The 17,390-nt window shown below is 48.8% G+C and overlaps 1 protein-coding gene across 1 annotated transcript in view; it reads left to right on the forward strand.

Annotated features, from left to right (window-relative positions):
• The window catches only part of LOC115477644 (sodium-coupled monocarboxylate transporter 1-like), an 81,831-nt gene that overhangs the window by 55,336 nt on the left and 9,105 nt on the right, over positions 1–17,390 (forward strand). Inside the window, exons 11-12 of the mRNA XM_030214658.1 lie at positions 11,884–11,970; positions 13,792–13,970. Of these exons, the coding sequence (XP_030070518.1) occupies positions 11,884–11,970; positions 13,792–13,970 (266 nt within the window). The remainder of the gene's footprint in view (positions 1–11,883; positions 11,971–13,791; positions 13,971–17,390) is intronic.

The raw sequence follows: 17,390 nt of genomic DNA on the forward strand, positions 1-17,390 counted from the left end.
AGCTCTGGAGCTAGCAGCAGGACTGGTGACTAACATTTATACTGATTCCAAGTATGCCTTCACAACTCTACATGCTCATGGAGCTTTGTATAAGGAAAAGGGACTCATAAATGCTGCAGGCCAACCTGTTAAGTATGGACCTGAAATACTTCAGCTGCTAGAGGCTGTGTGGGCCCCTAAGAAGGTAGCTGTCATTCACTGTAGGGGACACCAAAGAATAGATACTCCAGTGGCCCGAGGGAACCGCCATGCTGATCGGGTGGCCAAGGAAGCTGCTCGAGGACCCCCAGCAAGTACTGTGACCCCCCTGTTCCAAATCCGATTGCAAGAATGGACACCTATGTATACCCAAATGGAAGAGAAATGGGCTCAAGAAGAAGGTGCAGTAAGGAGACCTGATGGCTGGTTACATCTCCCTGATACCAGAGTTCTGGTGCCACGCCACCTAGCTTGGCCTGTAGTGTCTCAAGCTCATGACCTATCACACTTAGGGAAAACAGCACTAGCCCGCCTACTCAATCGAGTAGTGGTGCTGGAAGGATTGGATAGTCTGGTTGCCACTGCCTCTGCCCGATGTACTCTCTGTGCCCAGAATAATGCCCGTCAGGGACCCCGTATTCCACCAGGAGTTCAGTCTAGAGGACTAACACCCTTTGAGTCCCTAGTTATAGACTTCACAGAAATGCCCAGGAGCGGTAGGTTCCGATACCTCTTAGTCATGGTCTGTACCTTTTCTGGGTGGGTGGAAGCATATCCTACAGTCACTGAGAAAGCCACAGAAGTAGCTCGAGCCCTCCTTAGGGATGTCATCCCCAGGTATGGACTGCCCCTTGCCATAGGTTCAGATAATGGTCCCGCCTTTGTTGAAGCTACACTTCAGGCCCTGTCCCGCGCATTGCGCATTACCTGGAAATTGCATTGTGCCTATCGTCCCCAGAGTTCAGGGCAGGTTGAGCGAGCAAACAGAACCTTGAAAAATAGCCTAGCAAAGATTTGTCAGGAAACCCAATTGAAATGGCCACAGGCATTGCCACTAGCCCTCTTTCGCCTCCGATGCACCCCAACTAAAGGAACAGCCCTTTCTCCCTTTGAAATTGTGTATGGGAAGCCCCCAGCCATTTTACAGGGAATTAAGGGAGACATAGGGATTTTAGGGTCTGCCCAGGTGCAGGAGCAGGTAGCCCTCTTGGGTAAGATAATTTCTGAGCTTCAGTCTTATGTGAGAGAAATAAACCCTGTCCCCTTCCAGGCTCAGGTACATTCCTTCCTGCCAGGGGATAGAGTTTGGGTGAAAGACTGGAGGCTCCAGCCTTTGGGGCCCCGATGGAAAGGACCTTTTACTGTTTTGCTTTCTACCCCTGCAGCTGTGAAGGTCGCAGGGATAACTCCATGGGTCCATTGGTCTCGAATTAAGTCTGCTGACCAGACTGAGCCCAGCACGGATCAGACGGAGCCTAGACAGTGGAGAGCAGAAAGAGATCCAGCGGAGCCATTGAAGTTGCGCCTGACCCGAACCAAAGAATCTACTAGCTGAAAAGAAGGGTCAACTGCATACTGCAGGAGCGGCTGAACTTCGGCTTCACACTGAGACTCTTTCTTGCCGGATTCTGGCTTTCTTGGAATTTGAGAGCTTGATCCTTGTCAGTTGAGGGTCTATCCCAACTGGTATAAGAACTCAAAGACTGAGAACACTATATGAGAATAATCTGTGATTAGCACAGACTGTTGAAATATTATTGCTTAATTAGTTTGCTGTATTTGTTTTAGATTAGGAAGAAAGAAAATGTTAGTAGTTTGGATGCTTTTGTTGTTTTCTACTCCTTGCCTCCTTGTTCCTAATACCCCAACTCGCTCCAACCTTTGGTTACACTCAGTCCAGGAACTAATTAGCCAAGCAAAGATTACTTCCCCTTGTATTGTGTGTTCCCGATTTTCTCCTTATACCACAGATGTCCCAGCTGTTCCTGTTCCTGTGCAACTCCCAGCTCTTATACCTCCCTACTTTTCGAGTTCAGGTCCTTGGAGCCAGGATTATACTTGGTGGTCCTTTTATAATGCTACTTCCCCCTCTGAATCTTCTCTAAGGCCAGTTTTTACGTCTCCCTATCCAGCTTCTGGAGTGTTTTGTTTAACAAGAAGCATCTCAACTGTTCTTCCCATTCCCTGTAACTATACTAATGTTCTCCCAGAAAAAGGAGAATCTGTGTGGGTAGTTTCTCCAGGTACTCCTATGTGCCCTGCTACCATACCTGTAGATTATGACCCAGGTGATTATCTGGCTCCTAAGCGTACCACTGAGAAGACTATAGTGTCCAAGCTTATTTTCTACTTTCATAAGTCCCCGGGGTATGAAGAGTTACTAACAAATGAGCAGCCTGTCACAATTGGGGATTGGCGCCTATGGTGTGCAAAGTCTCCATTTCGTCTTCGTTCCCCCTGGGATAGGGGCTCGCATTATGGGCACCCTAAGTACCCTGTCCAGCCTGAGCCAACATTTATTGGGAACTTTCCTCACCCTCTCCTTGGTCATTACTGGCTTTGTGATAATGTCCTCCACATGATTCTTCCCTCCACATATGATTTTTGTGTATTGGTAACCTTGAATTATTTTCCTAAAGTTATTCCTCTTAAGCCGCTATCCCCGCACCGCTCTAAGCGAGAGGCTTTGTCCTTACCTTCCTCCGTTGCCACAGAGGATGAGGCGATTGAATTAGCCCTCCAGTATATTAATTCTACTTATCCTCTGACTAAAAAGAGACTTGTAGCCCTTTCTGCCACGGCCTGGATTCCAATTGGGGGCCCGGTAGCGGGTATTACTGAACTAGGTATGGCTACCCGGAGACTTCAATCCCTACTCCATGTTTTAGTTCATGAGCTGAACGTGGTAGTCAATGCATTGCAGGATCAAATTAATGAATTAAGTATAGTTTCTCGGTATAACCGTATGGGTCTTGATTATCTCTTTGCAGCCCAGGGTGGCCTCTGCACAGTGCTAAATTCTTCAGAGTGCTGTACTATTGTCATAAATAGGACGCATGTAGTTAGGCATGCTATGGATAAAGTCCTACAGTTGGCTAGCCTTAATGTGGAGGATTACCGAGGAGGATTAGATCTTACCTCCTGGTGGTGGTCATTGACCTCCTGGATACGTCCCTTGTTCATTTCCCTAATAGTCTTAGTTTTAGCAGGGTTTTTGTTTTGTTTCCTGGCCTCATGTGCTTCGGCAGTATGCCGTCGAACCTTAACAAGTAGGGTAATGGTGATTCACAAGTCTATTCCTAATTAGGATCACTATAATCTCCAGAGTTTGAGTTGTGAGACTTATCTCTGCATAAGCTGATTTTAGTCTCAAAGGGGGGAATGAGGCAGCCATGGGCAAAGAAAGTGTTAACTCTGAGAAATAATTATATATATATAAGAAATGATATTAAAAGCTTGAAGTTTGAATTCTTTTCACTCTGCCAGCAAAGTAGTGAAGGAATGCAGGCTGGAATTAATTAGAGTCTAGTTTGGCCGAGCTAAGGTTAGGAAAGGTCAGTGAGAAATGAAACTCTGCCCCTTGTGAATTGCCAATGCTAGCTGGCACATCTGTAAATTATTAGGCTTACTGAATAGTTTTGTAAGCAGGCACGAGCCAGACATATGACATATTGTAGTTTAAGAATAGGCTGAAATACTATTTAGAAGTGCTTAATATGTAGATAGCTTAGATATAGATATATCTTATAAGATATATCTGATTATGCTTATTTTAGAATATGTTGTATTCTGTGTAAATTAATAATTCTGTGTAGAATGTCTTTCTAAATTCTGTATTACTCTTTGTCTGCTGTGAAGAGCCCAACATGTGTTTTGAATTAACTATGGTCTTAGCTAGTTCTGTGTATGGAGCTGAGAGGTGAAAAAGGTCAGAACTAGTCAGCTCTCTTCTCCTTGATTAATTATAGGTAAAATGCAGGAATGGTCTTGGAAGTAATAACCTGATATGTATGCTATTAATTAAGATTGGCTTTTGACCTCTTTAATGAATGCCAGAGTTTAGTTAGCAGTTAGTACTAGGAATATGAGAAATCAATCATAATAACATGTAAGAGACTGGAGACCAAATGTCTGGCTTAAGGGGCCCCAGGTCAGAGGTCAGTTTAGGATGTCTGGAACCTATGTAACTGATATTTCAAAAGTAATGATTGGTTGAGGCAAGGTAGCCAATCAGTTTCTTAACCAATTGGGAGTAAAGGGGGCTAGGCTAGGAGGAGGGCTTAGGACCCTATTTAAGTGGGAGCAGAAGCAGTTTACGTCAGAAGGAGCTCAGAAGAAAGAACTCAGAAGGAGCTCAGAAAAAAGAACTCAGAAGGAGCTCAGAAGAAAGAGAAGGACAGAAGGAACAGACAGAAGAAGGAGAAGACAGCATAAGAAGAGAAGCAGCTGAGACAAAGACACAGAGAGCTGAGAGAAAGAGAAGAGAGCTAGAACTGATGTCTTGCTTTGTTTGCTGGCAAATAAAGAAGATTTTTCTCTCATACTGGTGTGTGCTGTCTGACTCCTGAGGCATCACAAATTCATGCATCAATTCCTGCAACACTGGGGGGCGTAGTAGCTAAGTGCAGGTGAAGCTGTGTGGACCAGTCCAGTGTGCTCCAGTCCCGTGTTCCAGTCCTGTGTCCTCCAGTCCGGGGGACCAGTCCAGTGTGCTCCAGTCCAGTGTATTCCGGTCCGGTGTGTGTTCCAGTCTGGTGTGCTCCAGTCCAGTGTGTTCCGGTCTGGTGTGTGTTCCAGTCCGGGGGATTGCAGTCCAGTGTTCCAGTCCTGTGTCCTCCAGTCCGGGGGATTCCAGTCCAGGTGTTCCGGTTCGCTGGGCAGTGCCTGCAGTCCCTGCCGGTGTGCTTACCCAGTGTTGGTTGGTGGGTTTTGCCTGCTGCTGTCGCTCCTCGTCAGCAGCCCAAGGGCTCACGTTTGCTCCAGAGCCCAGTCCCGCGGGCTCTGAACCTGAGAACCTGACAGATTGCAAAGGCCATGAGCCCGGCAAGAACCCCTGCCCAGCTGACCCAGCTGGGGTCCAGCTCCATCGTTGTTCTTGATCCTTCTATGACTCTTCGTCAGTATCGTGGGAAACGTTTGTCTCATCCTGTTTTGAAGAAGACCCCTGAAGCGGCAGCTGAGAGAAAACGTGTCCGGTGGCTTGGAATCGCTGAAAACCCAGTTTCAGATATGGACCCTTTTATCACGCTCACTGAACATCGCCGCAGCCTGGTCTTGAATCCAGCTTTGTGGGATACTCCTGAAGCTGTCGCTGAGAGGAGACGTCTTGGGAATTCCATGCTCTGGGCCCAGCAGGGGTCCAGTCCCGTTCAAGCAGCGCGCCCAGACAAGCCTCTGAATCCAGTCCGAGCAGCGCATCCAGCCAAGCTTCAGAGTCCAGTCCGAGGGACGCTTCTGACCGAGCCTCCGATGCCAGTTCAGGTGGCACTTCCATTCCAGCCTCCGAGTCCAGTCCGAGGGATGCTTCTGACCGAGCCTCCAAGTCCAGTCCAGAGGGCGCTTCGAACCGAGCCGCCTATCCCAGTTCAGGTGCCGCTTCCATTCGAGTCTCCGAGTCCAGTCCGAGGGATGCTTTCGACCGAGTCTCCGATTCCAGTCCAAGCAGCGCTTCAAGCCAAGTCTCTGCATCCAGTTCAAGTGGCGCTGTCTACTGAGCCTCCTAGTACCAGTTTGGATCCCAGTTCCAACCCCATTTTTGATCTGGATCCGTTTCTGACACTCCAGGATTACCGGGTTGCACTTTTGTCTGATCCAGCCCTGAAGAATACTCCTGAAGCTGCAGCGGAAAGAAGGCGTGTCTCCTGGCTTGGGTTCGAAGAAAACCCAGTTTCTGCTATTGATCCCTCTACCAAGCTGTTCTTTTACCGCTTCCAACTCCTCTCGGAGCCAACCCTACGGGATACTCCTGAAGCCCAAGCTGAAAGAAGGTGGCTTCCTGATTTTTCCCGACAAACTTCTGAGTCCAGCCTGAAGGGCTTTGTCTGCCAAGCTTCTGAGTCCACACTGAGTTCCAGCCCAGATGCTGAGTCCGGAGCGAGTTGTAGTTCCAGTCAAGATACTGAGTCTGGAGTGAGTTGCAGCATTGGCAGTCAGGATGCTGAGTCTGGATCGAGTTGTAGTTCCAGTCAAGATGCTGAGGCTGGATCGAGTTGCAGTTCCAGTCAAGGTGCTGAGTCTGGATTGAGTTGTAGTTCCAGTCAAGATGCTGAGGCTGGATCGAGTTGTAGTTCCAGTCAAGATGCTGAGTCTGGAGTGAGTTGCAGCATTGGCAGTCAAGATGCTGAGTCTGGATCGAGTTGGAGTTCCAGTCAAGATGCTGAGTCTGGATCGAGTTGCAGTTCCAGTCAAGATGCTGAGTCTGGATCGAGTTGTAGTTCCAGTCAAGATGCTGAGTCTGGATCGAGTTGTAGTTCCAGTCAAGATGCTGAGTCTGGATCGAGTTGCAGTTCCAGTCAAGATGCTGAGTCTGGATCGAGTTGCAGTCCCAGCCGGGATGCTGAGTCTACACTGAGTGATGAGTCCATGATGAGTGCTGAGTCTGCACTGAGTGTAGAGGCCAACCGAGATACTGAGTCCACGATGAGTGCTGAGTCTACACCGAGTGCAGAGCCCAGCCAAGATGACGAGTCCACGATGAGTGCTGAGTCTGCACCGAGTGCAGAGTTCAGCCGAGATGCCGAATCAGAATTGAGTTACAGTCCCGGGCAAGATGCAGAGTCCGGGTCAAGTTACAGTCCCGGCCAAGATGCTGAGTCCGGTGAGAGTTGCCGTCCCGGCCAAGATGCTGAGTCCGGGTCAAGTTGGAGTTCCAGTCCCAGGCAAGATGCTGAGTCTGGGTCAAGTTGCAGTCCCGGCCAAGATGCCGAGTCCGGGCCAAGTTGGAGTTCCAGTTCCAGGCAAGATGCTGAGTCCGGGTCAAGTTGCAGTTCCGGCCAAGATGCTGAGTCCGGAGCGAGTTCCAGTGCCAGCCGAGATGCTGAGTCTATGCTGAGTACCAAGTCCAGCCAAGATGCTGAGTCCGAGTTGAGCGGCAGGTCCGGCCAAGATGCTGAGGCCGGACCAGGTTGCAGTCTCAGGCAAGATGCTGAGTCTACTCCGAGTTCCCATTTCAGGCAAGATGTTGAACTCCTTCTGATTTCCAGCTCCAGCCAAGGGGCAAGGTCTAGTCTGAAGTCCAGTTCGAGTTCCTGTCTGGCTTCAGATTCCAGGATGGGTGTGGGCTCTAGCCCAGTTCTGGCTGCTACAGTGGAGTGCCAGGAAGTCAAGGAAGTTGTGGACTCCTTCAGGAGATGGTTCCTGTTGAATAGAACTCCGCTTGTTGCATCCAAGACTCTGATCCTGCCTAGCAGCCGTTCTAAAGAGCCTCGTGGTGGCCAAAGCCATTCTGGTTTCCTAGTTCCAGATGTACTTGTCACGTCCTGCCCAGCCGCCCAGATTTATGTTGTGCAACCCATTGGGAGATTTCATCACAGCTACCCATGGAGACCTAAAGTGTCTTTTGAGACCTGGAGCTCCCGTGGGGACACGGGAGCCTTGAGGGGGAGGTGCTGTTATGATTGGGGTCTGAACCCCTCTCAAACTTACCTCTTTCCTGGGGGTCAGCTTCTTAGCTGGCTTCTGTTTCTTTTCTCTGTCCTTTCTGAGCTGGCTCTGTCTCTCTGTGCTGGCAGCTTCCAGCAGCATGGGGTTAATTGTTTTACTTTACTACAGCTGTGTGTTGCCTTAGTTGCTCTAACTCTCTTTGGGTGTACAGGCTTCAAGGGTTTCACGGTTTTGCATTGGTGTGGGTTGGGCCTCTCTGGGTCAGTGTGCTTTTGCCTAGGTCTAGGGAGTGTGACATCATCAGGGAGGGCCTTGATAAGGAAGTGGTCTTGTTTCCTTCGGGGCCTTTGCAACAGTGGTGTTTGCTCTAGGTAGGGTGGTGCTGTGTGCACTTCTGACGTTGTGTCTAGTTTCCCTGCTTGCTTTTGCTAAGGTCCAGGTTAGTGTTAGTGCAGTGTGCACTGGTGACTGTGTGTGTAGCTTTCCTGTTTTCCCCTTATGGTTCCCCTGCTTTTCCCTCTTGGTTTTGGAAGCATTGCTATGTGTAGGGCTTTGGAAGCTCTGTTGCTGATAGAAGTACTTCAGGGTTTGGTGTTGTTAGGAACACTGCAGAGTTTGCTGTTAGAAGTACTTCTGGTGTTTGTGCTATTGGAAGCATTGCTATGTGTAGGGCTTTGGAAGCTCTGTTGCTGATAGAAGTACTTCAGGGTTTGGTGTTGTTAGGAACACTGCAGAGTTTGCTGTTAGAAGTACTTCTGGTGTTTGTGCTATTGGGAGCATTGCAGTCTTTGCTGTTGGTGTTTGGTGATTTAGAAGCACTTTTGGCTTATGTGTTAGCTTCACTGCTTTTTCCTTGTGGCTCCCCTGTCTTCCCTTTTAGTGCTAGGAGCTCTTCTGGTTGCTTGCCAGAGTAGTGCTTAGGAAGCACCTTGTTAGTTGTATCTAGCTTGCTAGAGCAGTGCTTAGGTAGCTGGTTAGTTCTGTTTAGCTTATTAGTGTAAAGCTCTGCTTGTAGCTTGGTGCTTAGTAGCACCTGTGTTAGCTTTGTGTTTAGTTCCCTGCTCTGTTAGTTTAGGGCTTAGGAAGTCCCTTTCTTGAGCAGGGCTTAGGAGCTCCTGTTTAGTATAGGGCTTAGGAAGTCCTTTTGTCAGTTTACTATTAGGAACACTCCTGCTGGTTTAGGGATTGGGAGCATGTAGATCAGTTTAGGTTTAGGAGCACTTCTGTTTCCAGTCCTGGTCCCTATGTCATCCGGTATCCAGTAAGTCCTGTCGGCTACTCGAACCCAGGAGCTCAACTTCTGGGGGGCTTAGTAGCTAAGTGCAGGTGAAGCTGTGTGGACCAGTCCAGTGTGCTCCAGTCCCAGTCCTGTGTCCTCCAGTCCGGGGGACCAGTCCAGTGTGCTCCAGTCCAGTGTGTTCCGGTCCGGTGTGTGTTCCAGTCTGGTGTGCTCCAGTCCAGTGTGTTCCGGTCTGGTGTGTGTTCCAGTCCGGGGGATTGCAGTCCAGTGTTCCAGTCCTGTGTCCTCCAGTCCGGGGGATTCCAGTCCAGGTGTTCCGGTTCGCTGGGCAGTGCCTGCAGTCCCTGCCGGTGTGCTTACCCAGTGTTGGTTGGTGGGTTTTGCCTGCTGCTGTCGCTCCTCGTCAGCAGCCCAAGGGCTCACGTTTGCTCCAGAGCCCAGTCCCGTGGGCTCTGAACCTGAGAACCTGACAGGTAGCAGCCATTTTTATTTTTTGTGTCCTGTTTTTTGTCTCCGCAAATAAGGTAACCCTAACTCTGTGACATCCAACACTCATGTGCATCTATCAGCAACTCTATGGCTGAATCAAATTAGCTCAAACCGTCGATTTGGGAAGCTGCAGAGCCATTTTGATTCTATGACGCTGCAGTTAAAGTAAACAATTTGAGCCAGTTTAAGAGTGGGGATTCACTCATTTTTTTTCAGACCATATTGGGTAATATGCTTGTACCATTATATCAGGACAAAAGAAGAGTATATTGCACAGTGTACCTGTTGCTGTACCACAGAACCACGGCTGTCGTTTAAAACGAACACCAATCACAGTATTTGAATATTGATCTCCAGCTGTCATCGACTAAATTACAATGATGAACATGGTCTCTATTTTTTATTACCGATAGAGAATGACATGGGGACAGGGACCCGCGGTAACCGCGGGTTTGGGGACGGGGTCAGAGCCTGTGGGGACGGGGCGGGGACAGGGCAGGGATGGGGACAGAGCCCGTGAGGACGGGGACAAACTTTGTCCCGGTGTCACTTTTTACTTTGAAGCCTTTCAATCAATTGGACTGTTATTTATGTTTGATTGATGCAGAGGACAATATTTTTATTTTTTGGAAAAACAAGCAAACATGCTGACCACAGCTAGCAAAATTTGCATGGGGGATCCTGTACATCCTGCTACCAGCACATCTTCTAAGAAGACATCTTCTATTGCAGAAAGGACTGTGGAAGACAGGAGAGCTAGACTGAATCCTGAGATTGTTGATGACTTCTTATTTATGAAAAAATCGTAACAGTCCTTCATAGGGCACATTTCTTCCCTCTAGGGCATACATAAGTACATAAGTACATAAGTAGTGCCATACTGGGAAAGACCAAAGGTCCATCTAGCCCAGCATCCTGTCACCGACAGTGGCCAATCCAGGTCAAGGGCACCTGGCACGCTCCCCAAACGTAAAAACATTCCAGACAAGTTATACCTAAAAATGCGGAATTTTTCCAAGTCCATTTAATAGCGGTCTATGGACTTGTCCTTTAGGAATCTATCTAACCCCTTTTTAAACTCCGTCAAGCTAACCGCCCGTACCACGGTCTCCGGCAACGAATTCCAGAGTCTAATTACATGTTGGGTGAAGAAAAATTTCTCCGATTCGTTTTAAATTTACCACACTGTAGCTTCAACTCATGCCCTCTAGTCCTAGTATTTTTGGATAGCGTGAACAGTCGCTTCACATCCACCCGATCCATTCCACTCATTATTTTATACACTTCTATCATATCTCCCCTCAGCCGTCTCTTCTCCAAGCTGAAAAGCCCTAGCCTTCTCAGCCTCTCTTCATAGGAAAGTCGTCCCATCCCCACTATCATTTTCGTCGCCCTTCGCTGTACCTTTTCCAATTCTACTATATCTTTTTTGAGATACGGAGACCAGTACTGAACACAATACTCCAGGTGCGGTCGCACCATGGAGCGATACAACGGCATTATAACATCCGCACACCTGGACTCCATACCCTTCCTAATAACACCCAACATTCTATTCGCTTTCCTAGCCGCAGCAGCACACTGAGCAGAAGATTTCAGCGTATCATCGACGACGACACCCAGATCCCTTTCTTGATCCGTAACTCCTAACGCGGAACCTTGCAAGACGTAGCTATAATTCGGGTTCCTCTTACCCACATGCATCACTTTGCACTTGTCAACATTGAACTTCATCTGCCACTTGCACGCCCATTCTCCCAGTCTCGCAAGGTCCTCCTGTAATCGTTCACATTCCTCCTGCGACTTGACGACCCTGAATAATTTTGTGTCATCGGCGAATTTAATTACCTCACTAGTTATTCCCATCTCTAGGTCATTTATAAATACATTAAAAAGCAACGGACCCAGCACAGACCCCTGCGGGACCCCACTAACTACCCTCCTCCACTGAGAATACTGGCCACGCAATCCTACTCTCTGCTTCCTATCTTTCAACCAGTTCTTAATCCATAATAATACCCTACCTCCGAATGGGTTGTATTTTGTAACCCTGGACAGTTTAACAGGGTGGATTAGGATTCCTTGGGGTAGTAGAAGTCAGCTATTGTTGGGGTTGAAAGGGTAGAGGGTGGTGGTGGTGGGAGGGTTTATTATGGCTACTCATTGTTATTATTGTTTTCTATTTGTAATTTATACACAACAATTGCACAGCTTATTGTTCATTTTTATACTTTAATAAAAAGATTTAAATATAAAATCATAAGTGTTCCAGGCTTCTGCAGATGAGAACAGAGCCCACGGGGATGGGGACGGGGCTTGCGAGGACGAGGTGGGGATAGAGACGGGGCCTGCGGGGACAGGGTGGGGATGGAGACAGAACCCAAGGGAATGGTGTGGGGATGGGGTCCCCGTGTCGTTCTCCAATTACTGACATAAAATTTCACACGCTCTTCTCAGATTAATGCTGAACCTGCCTTACATTTCAGGACGCTCATTTACTTGAACATTTTAAGAGTACTTTGAATAACGAAGAGAAGGATTTCAGAGTTTGTCTTGGTTTCTTCTTTCCATAGGCCGCTCTCTCTATTTTCGGCATGGTGGGAGGCCCCCTGTTGGGATTATTTTCTTTAGGAATCCTTTTCCCTTGTGCAAATTCAATAGTAAGTACAACATTTCTGCTTTCGCTGTAAGATTTCTATGTATTTTTCAGAATATAAGTACAGTGGAACCTTTTCCAAATGTTTGCGTGCACACATTTGGAATTTACCGCTCTAAGGGGTCCTTTTACAAAGGCGCACTAGTCTTTTTAGTGCATGCTAAAAATAAGCATCTGCTAAATGCTAGAGACGCACATATATTCCTATGGGTGTCACTAGCATTTAGCGCATATTAATCATCAGCGCACGCCAAAAACACTACTGTGCCTTTGTAAAAGACCCCCCTAAAACCCCTGCATTGCTATCACAATACATTGGTGGTAATTTTAAAAAGCCTTTTGTTGCCTGTAAACGTTTTTAAGTGCACAAGGCAACATACAAAATTACTCCACGAGTACATGGTATGATAATTGATGTGTACTGTGCATGACCTGGGTGTAGGCAGGGCCACTGAGAGGGGGGGGGGGGGACAAAATTCCCCGGGCCTCCGGGGGGGGGGGGGGGCGGCGCTGCCGCCGCAGTCCAGCCCACCCGCCCTCCGTCGCTCCATGACATTGAATTTAAGCGCCTCACCTTCAAAAGCGCAGCAAGCAGCGGCAGACCACTCCTTCCTGCGCTTTCAAAGGTGAGGCGCTTAAGGTCAGTGCAGAGGGCCCGGGGGTGGAGAGAGGGCCCGATGGCGGGTGGAGGGGGGGTCCGGCAACCTCGGGTGGGGGGGGGGGGCCCGGGGGCAGCCTTGTCCTGGGCCTGGCCCAGTTTCTTGGTGGCCCTGGGTGTAGGTTCCTTGGGGGAGGAGTTGGGTGGAGCACATGCAATGCATGGGCAGGTTATGAATAGAAAGCTATGTGCATAATTCCGTGTGTATTCTGAGGGGCCAATGCTCAAAGCTTACTGGGCTTTTAACATTCCATTTTGACTGGTTTCAGCCAGTTTTGCAGGTACGTTATTGTACGCCTAATACTCAAAGGGTTTGGGCGCTGCTTTCATTGTTCACAAAAGCGCCTCACCTTTCTCAAATTTTTAACCATGGTCCAAAGGAGCAGTGGTGTAGCCAAGGGTGGGCTGGGGTGGGGCCAGGCCCACCCACTTTAGGTTCAGGCCCACCAAGTAGCAGCACACCTATAATGTGGCTGGCAAGGACCCCAAGCCCCACCAGCCAAAAACTCCCAATAACTGTTTGCTGCCGTTGAAAATCTGCTATTTAAAAGGTATACGGGGGAGAGGGGATATTTGAAAGACCATATGGCACGCAGGCGAGAGAGGGAGAAACCAAATCACTTGTAGGACAAGGCGGAGTTCTGCCCACCCACCTTGGGTCCAGGCCCACCCAAACTTGGGTGTCTGGCTATGCCCTTGCAAAGGAGTATTTTTTCACATCTCCATGTTACTAATGGCCCATATGTGCAAAATCATTGTGGATGGATGGGGGTGACCTGGTAATCAGGTGAATTATCCTCTATACCAGGGTTTCTCAACCCAGTCCTCGGGACATACCTAGCCAGTCAGGTTTTCAGGATACCCACAGTGAGTATGCACAAGACAGATTTGTATGCCCTACCTATTGCCTGCAGACCTGTCTCATGCATATTCATTGAGGGTAAGCTGAAAACCTGACTGGCTAGGTGTGTCCTGAGGAATGGGTTGAAAGTCTCTGCTTTATACTACTGTTCATGTTAACTATTCTGTGTAAATAAGATTTGTGTTTGTGTTAGTCATAGCACTGTGTTATGTGGGCTCTGTTAAATTGTGATATTAAATATACAGGTACTGTGCTCTCAGAAGGAATAAAAGTTTTTTTTTAAATGTTTGATGCTGTTTTTGCAGGGTGCGATTGTGGGTCTCATCACTGGATTTACCATTTCACTCTGGGTTGGGATTGGGGGTCAGATTTACCCTCCTCTTCCTGAGAGAAGTTTGCCATTAAGTCTTTCAACTGCAGGGTGCAATATAAGCAACCCAAGCAACTGGACAACAGAAAGGATAGAGACCGAGAGCAATGGAAGGTATGGAGAAAGGAGTGCTGTACTGAAGACTATGTGAACACTGTGGCCACACAGGATGCAAGGGAAGGGTTGGAGGGGGAGGCACCAAAATTGCTTCCTGTCCATGGTGGTCTCCTTTTCTTGACTGTGGTGCAGTGGGCGGGGTGGGGACCCCAGGAGTGTGTCATACAGGGCACAATTCCAGCTCGGTAGGGTCCTGGATAAAGTCCATCACTGTGAAAAAGGATCTATGGATAATGTTGTACACAGATACAGGATGGATTACAATTAGGAATGTCCATGGCCCCAAGGAATTTTGTGATTTTTTTTTTTCAGATTTTTTTCCAGAGTTTAGGTGGATTATTTTCAGTTTTTTTCACACATTCATTTTTCATGTGCGCATTGTGGGGGTATTTTTTTATAAAGTAACTGCTAACAGTTATGCTTCAGTTATCCCCCGGATTCTAAATATAACACCCGGACTTATCTGCCCAAATCTGAGTGTGCTCCTGAAATGCACGTGCAAATTAATTGAATAACGAACTCAGAGCCATCAACAATTGGGCGCTAACAACCTATTTTTGAAGTTAATTGGCACCCATTCGAATTTACGCACACATCTGTCTGTGCATTATTCTATAAGGCAGCACACCTAACTCCCATGGTGCATAACTCAAAAGGGGGTGTGGCAAGGCTTCGTTCTGTTTCTGTGAGTCTGACGTCCTGCACGTTGTACGCACACGTGCAGGACGTCAGACTCAGAAACAGAACGAAGGAAGAAGAGGACCTCGGCTGGCGGGGGTTGGGGTCCCCTGCCAACAAAGGTAGGCGACGGTGACGGCAGGGGGGGGTCAAGGTTGTTGTTGGTGGTGCTGGTGGTGGCGGGGGGGGGGGGGGGGCTAAAATGTGCCCCCTCATCTCGGGCTCTGGACCCCCCTCCCGCCAAAGTCTGGCTACGCCCCTGATCGGTGCTAAGCACGATTCTATAAAGGGCATGCACCCCTTATAAAATGGTGCTTAGTGCTAATCTTTTCAGACCACAATTTATTGAATCTGGCCCTATATGGGCATATGTGCACACATACGTGTTTACAGGGCCGCCGAGGAGGGGGGGGACAAAATTCCCCGGGCCTGGGTCTCCAAGGGGGGCCTGGCGCCGGGGTCAGGCTGCCGGTGCTGCAGTTCCTGGTCTCACTTGCCTGCCTCCTCGGCTCCGGGCCCCCTGCATTCGAAGCGGCAGTCACAGATCGCCTCCCTTTGGGCCTTCCCTCCCTGTGTCCCGCCCTCGTGGGAAGCCAGATGTTACATCAGACGAGGGCAGGACACAGGGAGGGAAGGCCAGAAGAGAGGCAATCTGCGACTGCCGCTTTGAATGCAGGGGGCCCGGAACCATGGAGGCAGGCAGGTGAGACCGAGGACTGCAGCGGCGGGGGTGTGACGGGGGGGGGGGGGGGGGGCGGCAGCGGCGGGGGGAGCGACAGGGGGCGGCAGCAGCAGGGGGAGCAATGGGGGGCGGCAGTGGTGGGGGGAGGCAGGGCGGCCTTGCCCTGGGCCCGGCCTAGTCTCTTGGTGGCCCTGCGTGTTTATATGCCGATACGCCACCTAAACACTATTCTGTAACTGCGTACGTATCTTTGATAGTGCATAGTTTATAGACAGGCATTTATAAGGGTGGCATCTGGACAGAATATGGGCAGGGTGCACAATTGCATATGTAGCTTACAGGATACTCTTTCATGCGTATCACCAGAATTTAGACACAAGCATTTACACTAGCTCTTGGCTTGTGTAAGTACTTGTGCCTAAGTGCAGACTGTGTATATACCCTATTCAGCTAGTTTTCTATAAAGGAAGGAAGGCCAATACTTTCCTATATAGAAAATGCACCAATCAGCTGCCTTCTAGGTGCCTATCCAGCTTATAATTGAAAAAGAAAAACGCCTATATTGCGACCCAAATCAGGAGATAGACGTTTATCTCACAAAAATGAATAAAGCGGTATAATCGAAAGCCGAATTTGGACGTTTTCAACTGCACTCCATCGCGGATGCGGACAAAGTTGATGGGGGTGTGTCAAAGGCGTGGTGAAGGCGGAACTGGGGCATGGTTATCGGCCGATCAGAGATAGGCGCCTTTCGCCGATAATGGAAAAAAAATATGCGTTTTTAGCGAGAATTTAGGGCACTTTTCCTGGACCCTGTTTTTCCATAAATAGGGCCCCAAAAAGTGCCCTAAATGACCAGATGACCACTGGAGGGAGTCGGGGATGACCTCCCCTGACTCCCCCAGTGGTCACAAACCCCCTCCCACCACAAAATATGCCGTTTCATAACTTTTTATGTTCACCCTCAAATGTCATACCCACCTCCCTGGCAGCAGTATGCAGGTCACTGGAGCAGTTATTAGGGGGTGCAGTGGACGTCAGGCAGGTAAACCCAGGCCCATCCCCCCCCCACCTGTTACACTTGTGCTGGTAAATGGGAGCCCTCCACACCGCTCCCCAAACCCACTCTACCCACATGTAGGTGCCCCCCTTCACCCCTTAGGGCTATAGTAATGGTGTAGACTTGTGGGCGGTGGGTTTTGAGGGGGATTTGGGGGGGCTCAACACACAAGGGAAGGGTGCTATGCACCTGGGAGCTCTTTTACTTTTTTTTTTTTTTTTTTTTGTAAAAGTGCCCCCTAGGGTGCCCGGTTGGTGTCCTGGCATGTGAGGGGGACCAGTGCACTACGAATCCTGGCCCCTCCCAGGAACAAATGCCTTGGATTTATTCGTTTTTGAGCTGGGCGCTTTCATTTTCCATTATCACTGAAAAACAAAAACGCCCAGCTCACAAATTGTCGAATAAAACATGGACGTCTATTTTTTTCGAAAATACGGTTCGGTCCGCCCCTTCACGGACCCGTTCTCGGAGATAAACGCCCATGGAGATAGACGTTTTTGTTCAATTATGCCCCTCCACGTGTAAGTGCATTACATAGTAAATGACGGCAGATAAAGACCTGAACGGTCCATCTAGTCTGCCCAACAAGATAATGAGTTTATATGTCTATCTGAGTTTTATTTGTCCCTGCCTTTCTCAGGGCACAGACCGTAGAAGTCCACTCTGCACCGGTTTTATTCTCCGAATACTGGCGTCACCACCCAATCTTGTTCTAGAATTTCCCTCTGTATGCTTGCTACATCTTTTTATGTGTGCAAATTATACACACGTTAATTTGTAGGTGGAGGAGTAGCCCACTGGTTAGCACAGCGGGCAGTGAACCAGGGGAATGGGGTTCAGTTCCCAATATGGCTCCTTGTGACCCTGGGCAAGTCACTTAATCCTCCATTGCCCCAGGCACAAAACCTCATTGGTTGTACCACAGAAAGGTGGTATAGCAAGAATCTAAAATGCACATACAGGGGATTAGTGTGCAGTACAATTTTTGTAGATGCCC

The sequence above is a fragment of the Microcaecilia unicolor genome, chromosome 9, assembly GCF_901765095.1.
Source record: "Microcaecilia unicolor chromosome 9, aMicUni1.1, whole genome shotgun sequence".
NCBI lineage: Eukaryota > Metazoa > Chordata > Amphibia > Gymnophiona > Siphonopidae > Microcaecilia > Microcaecilia unicolor.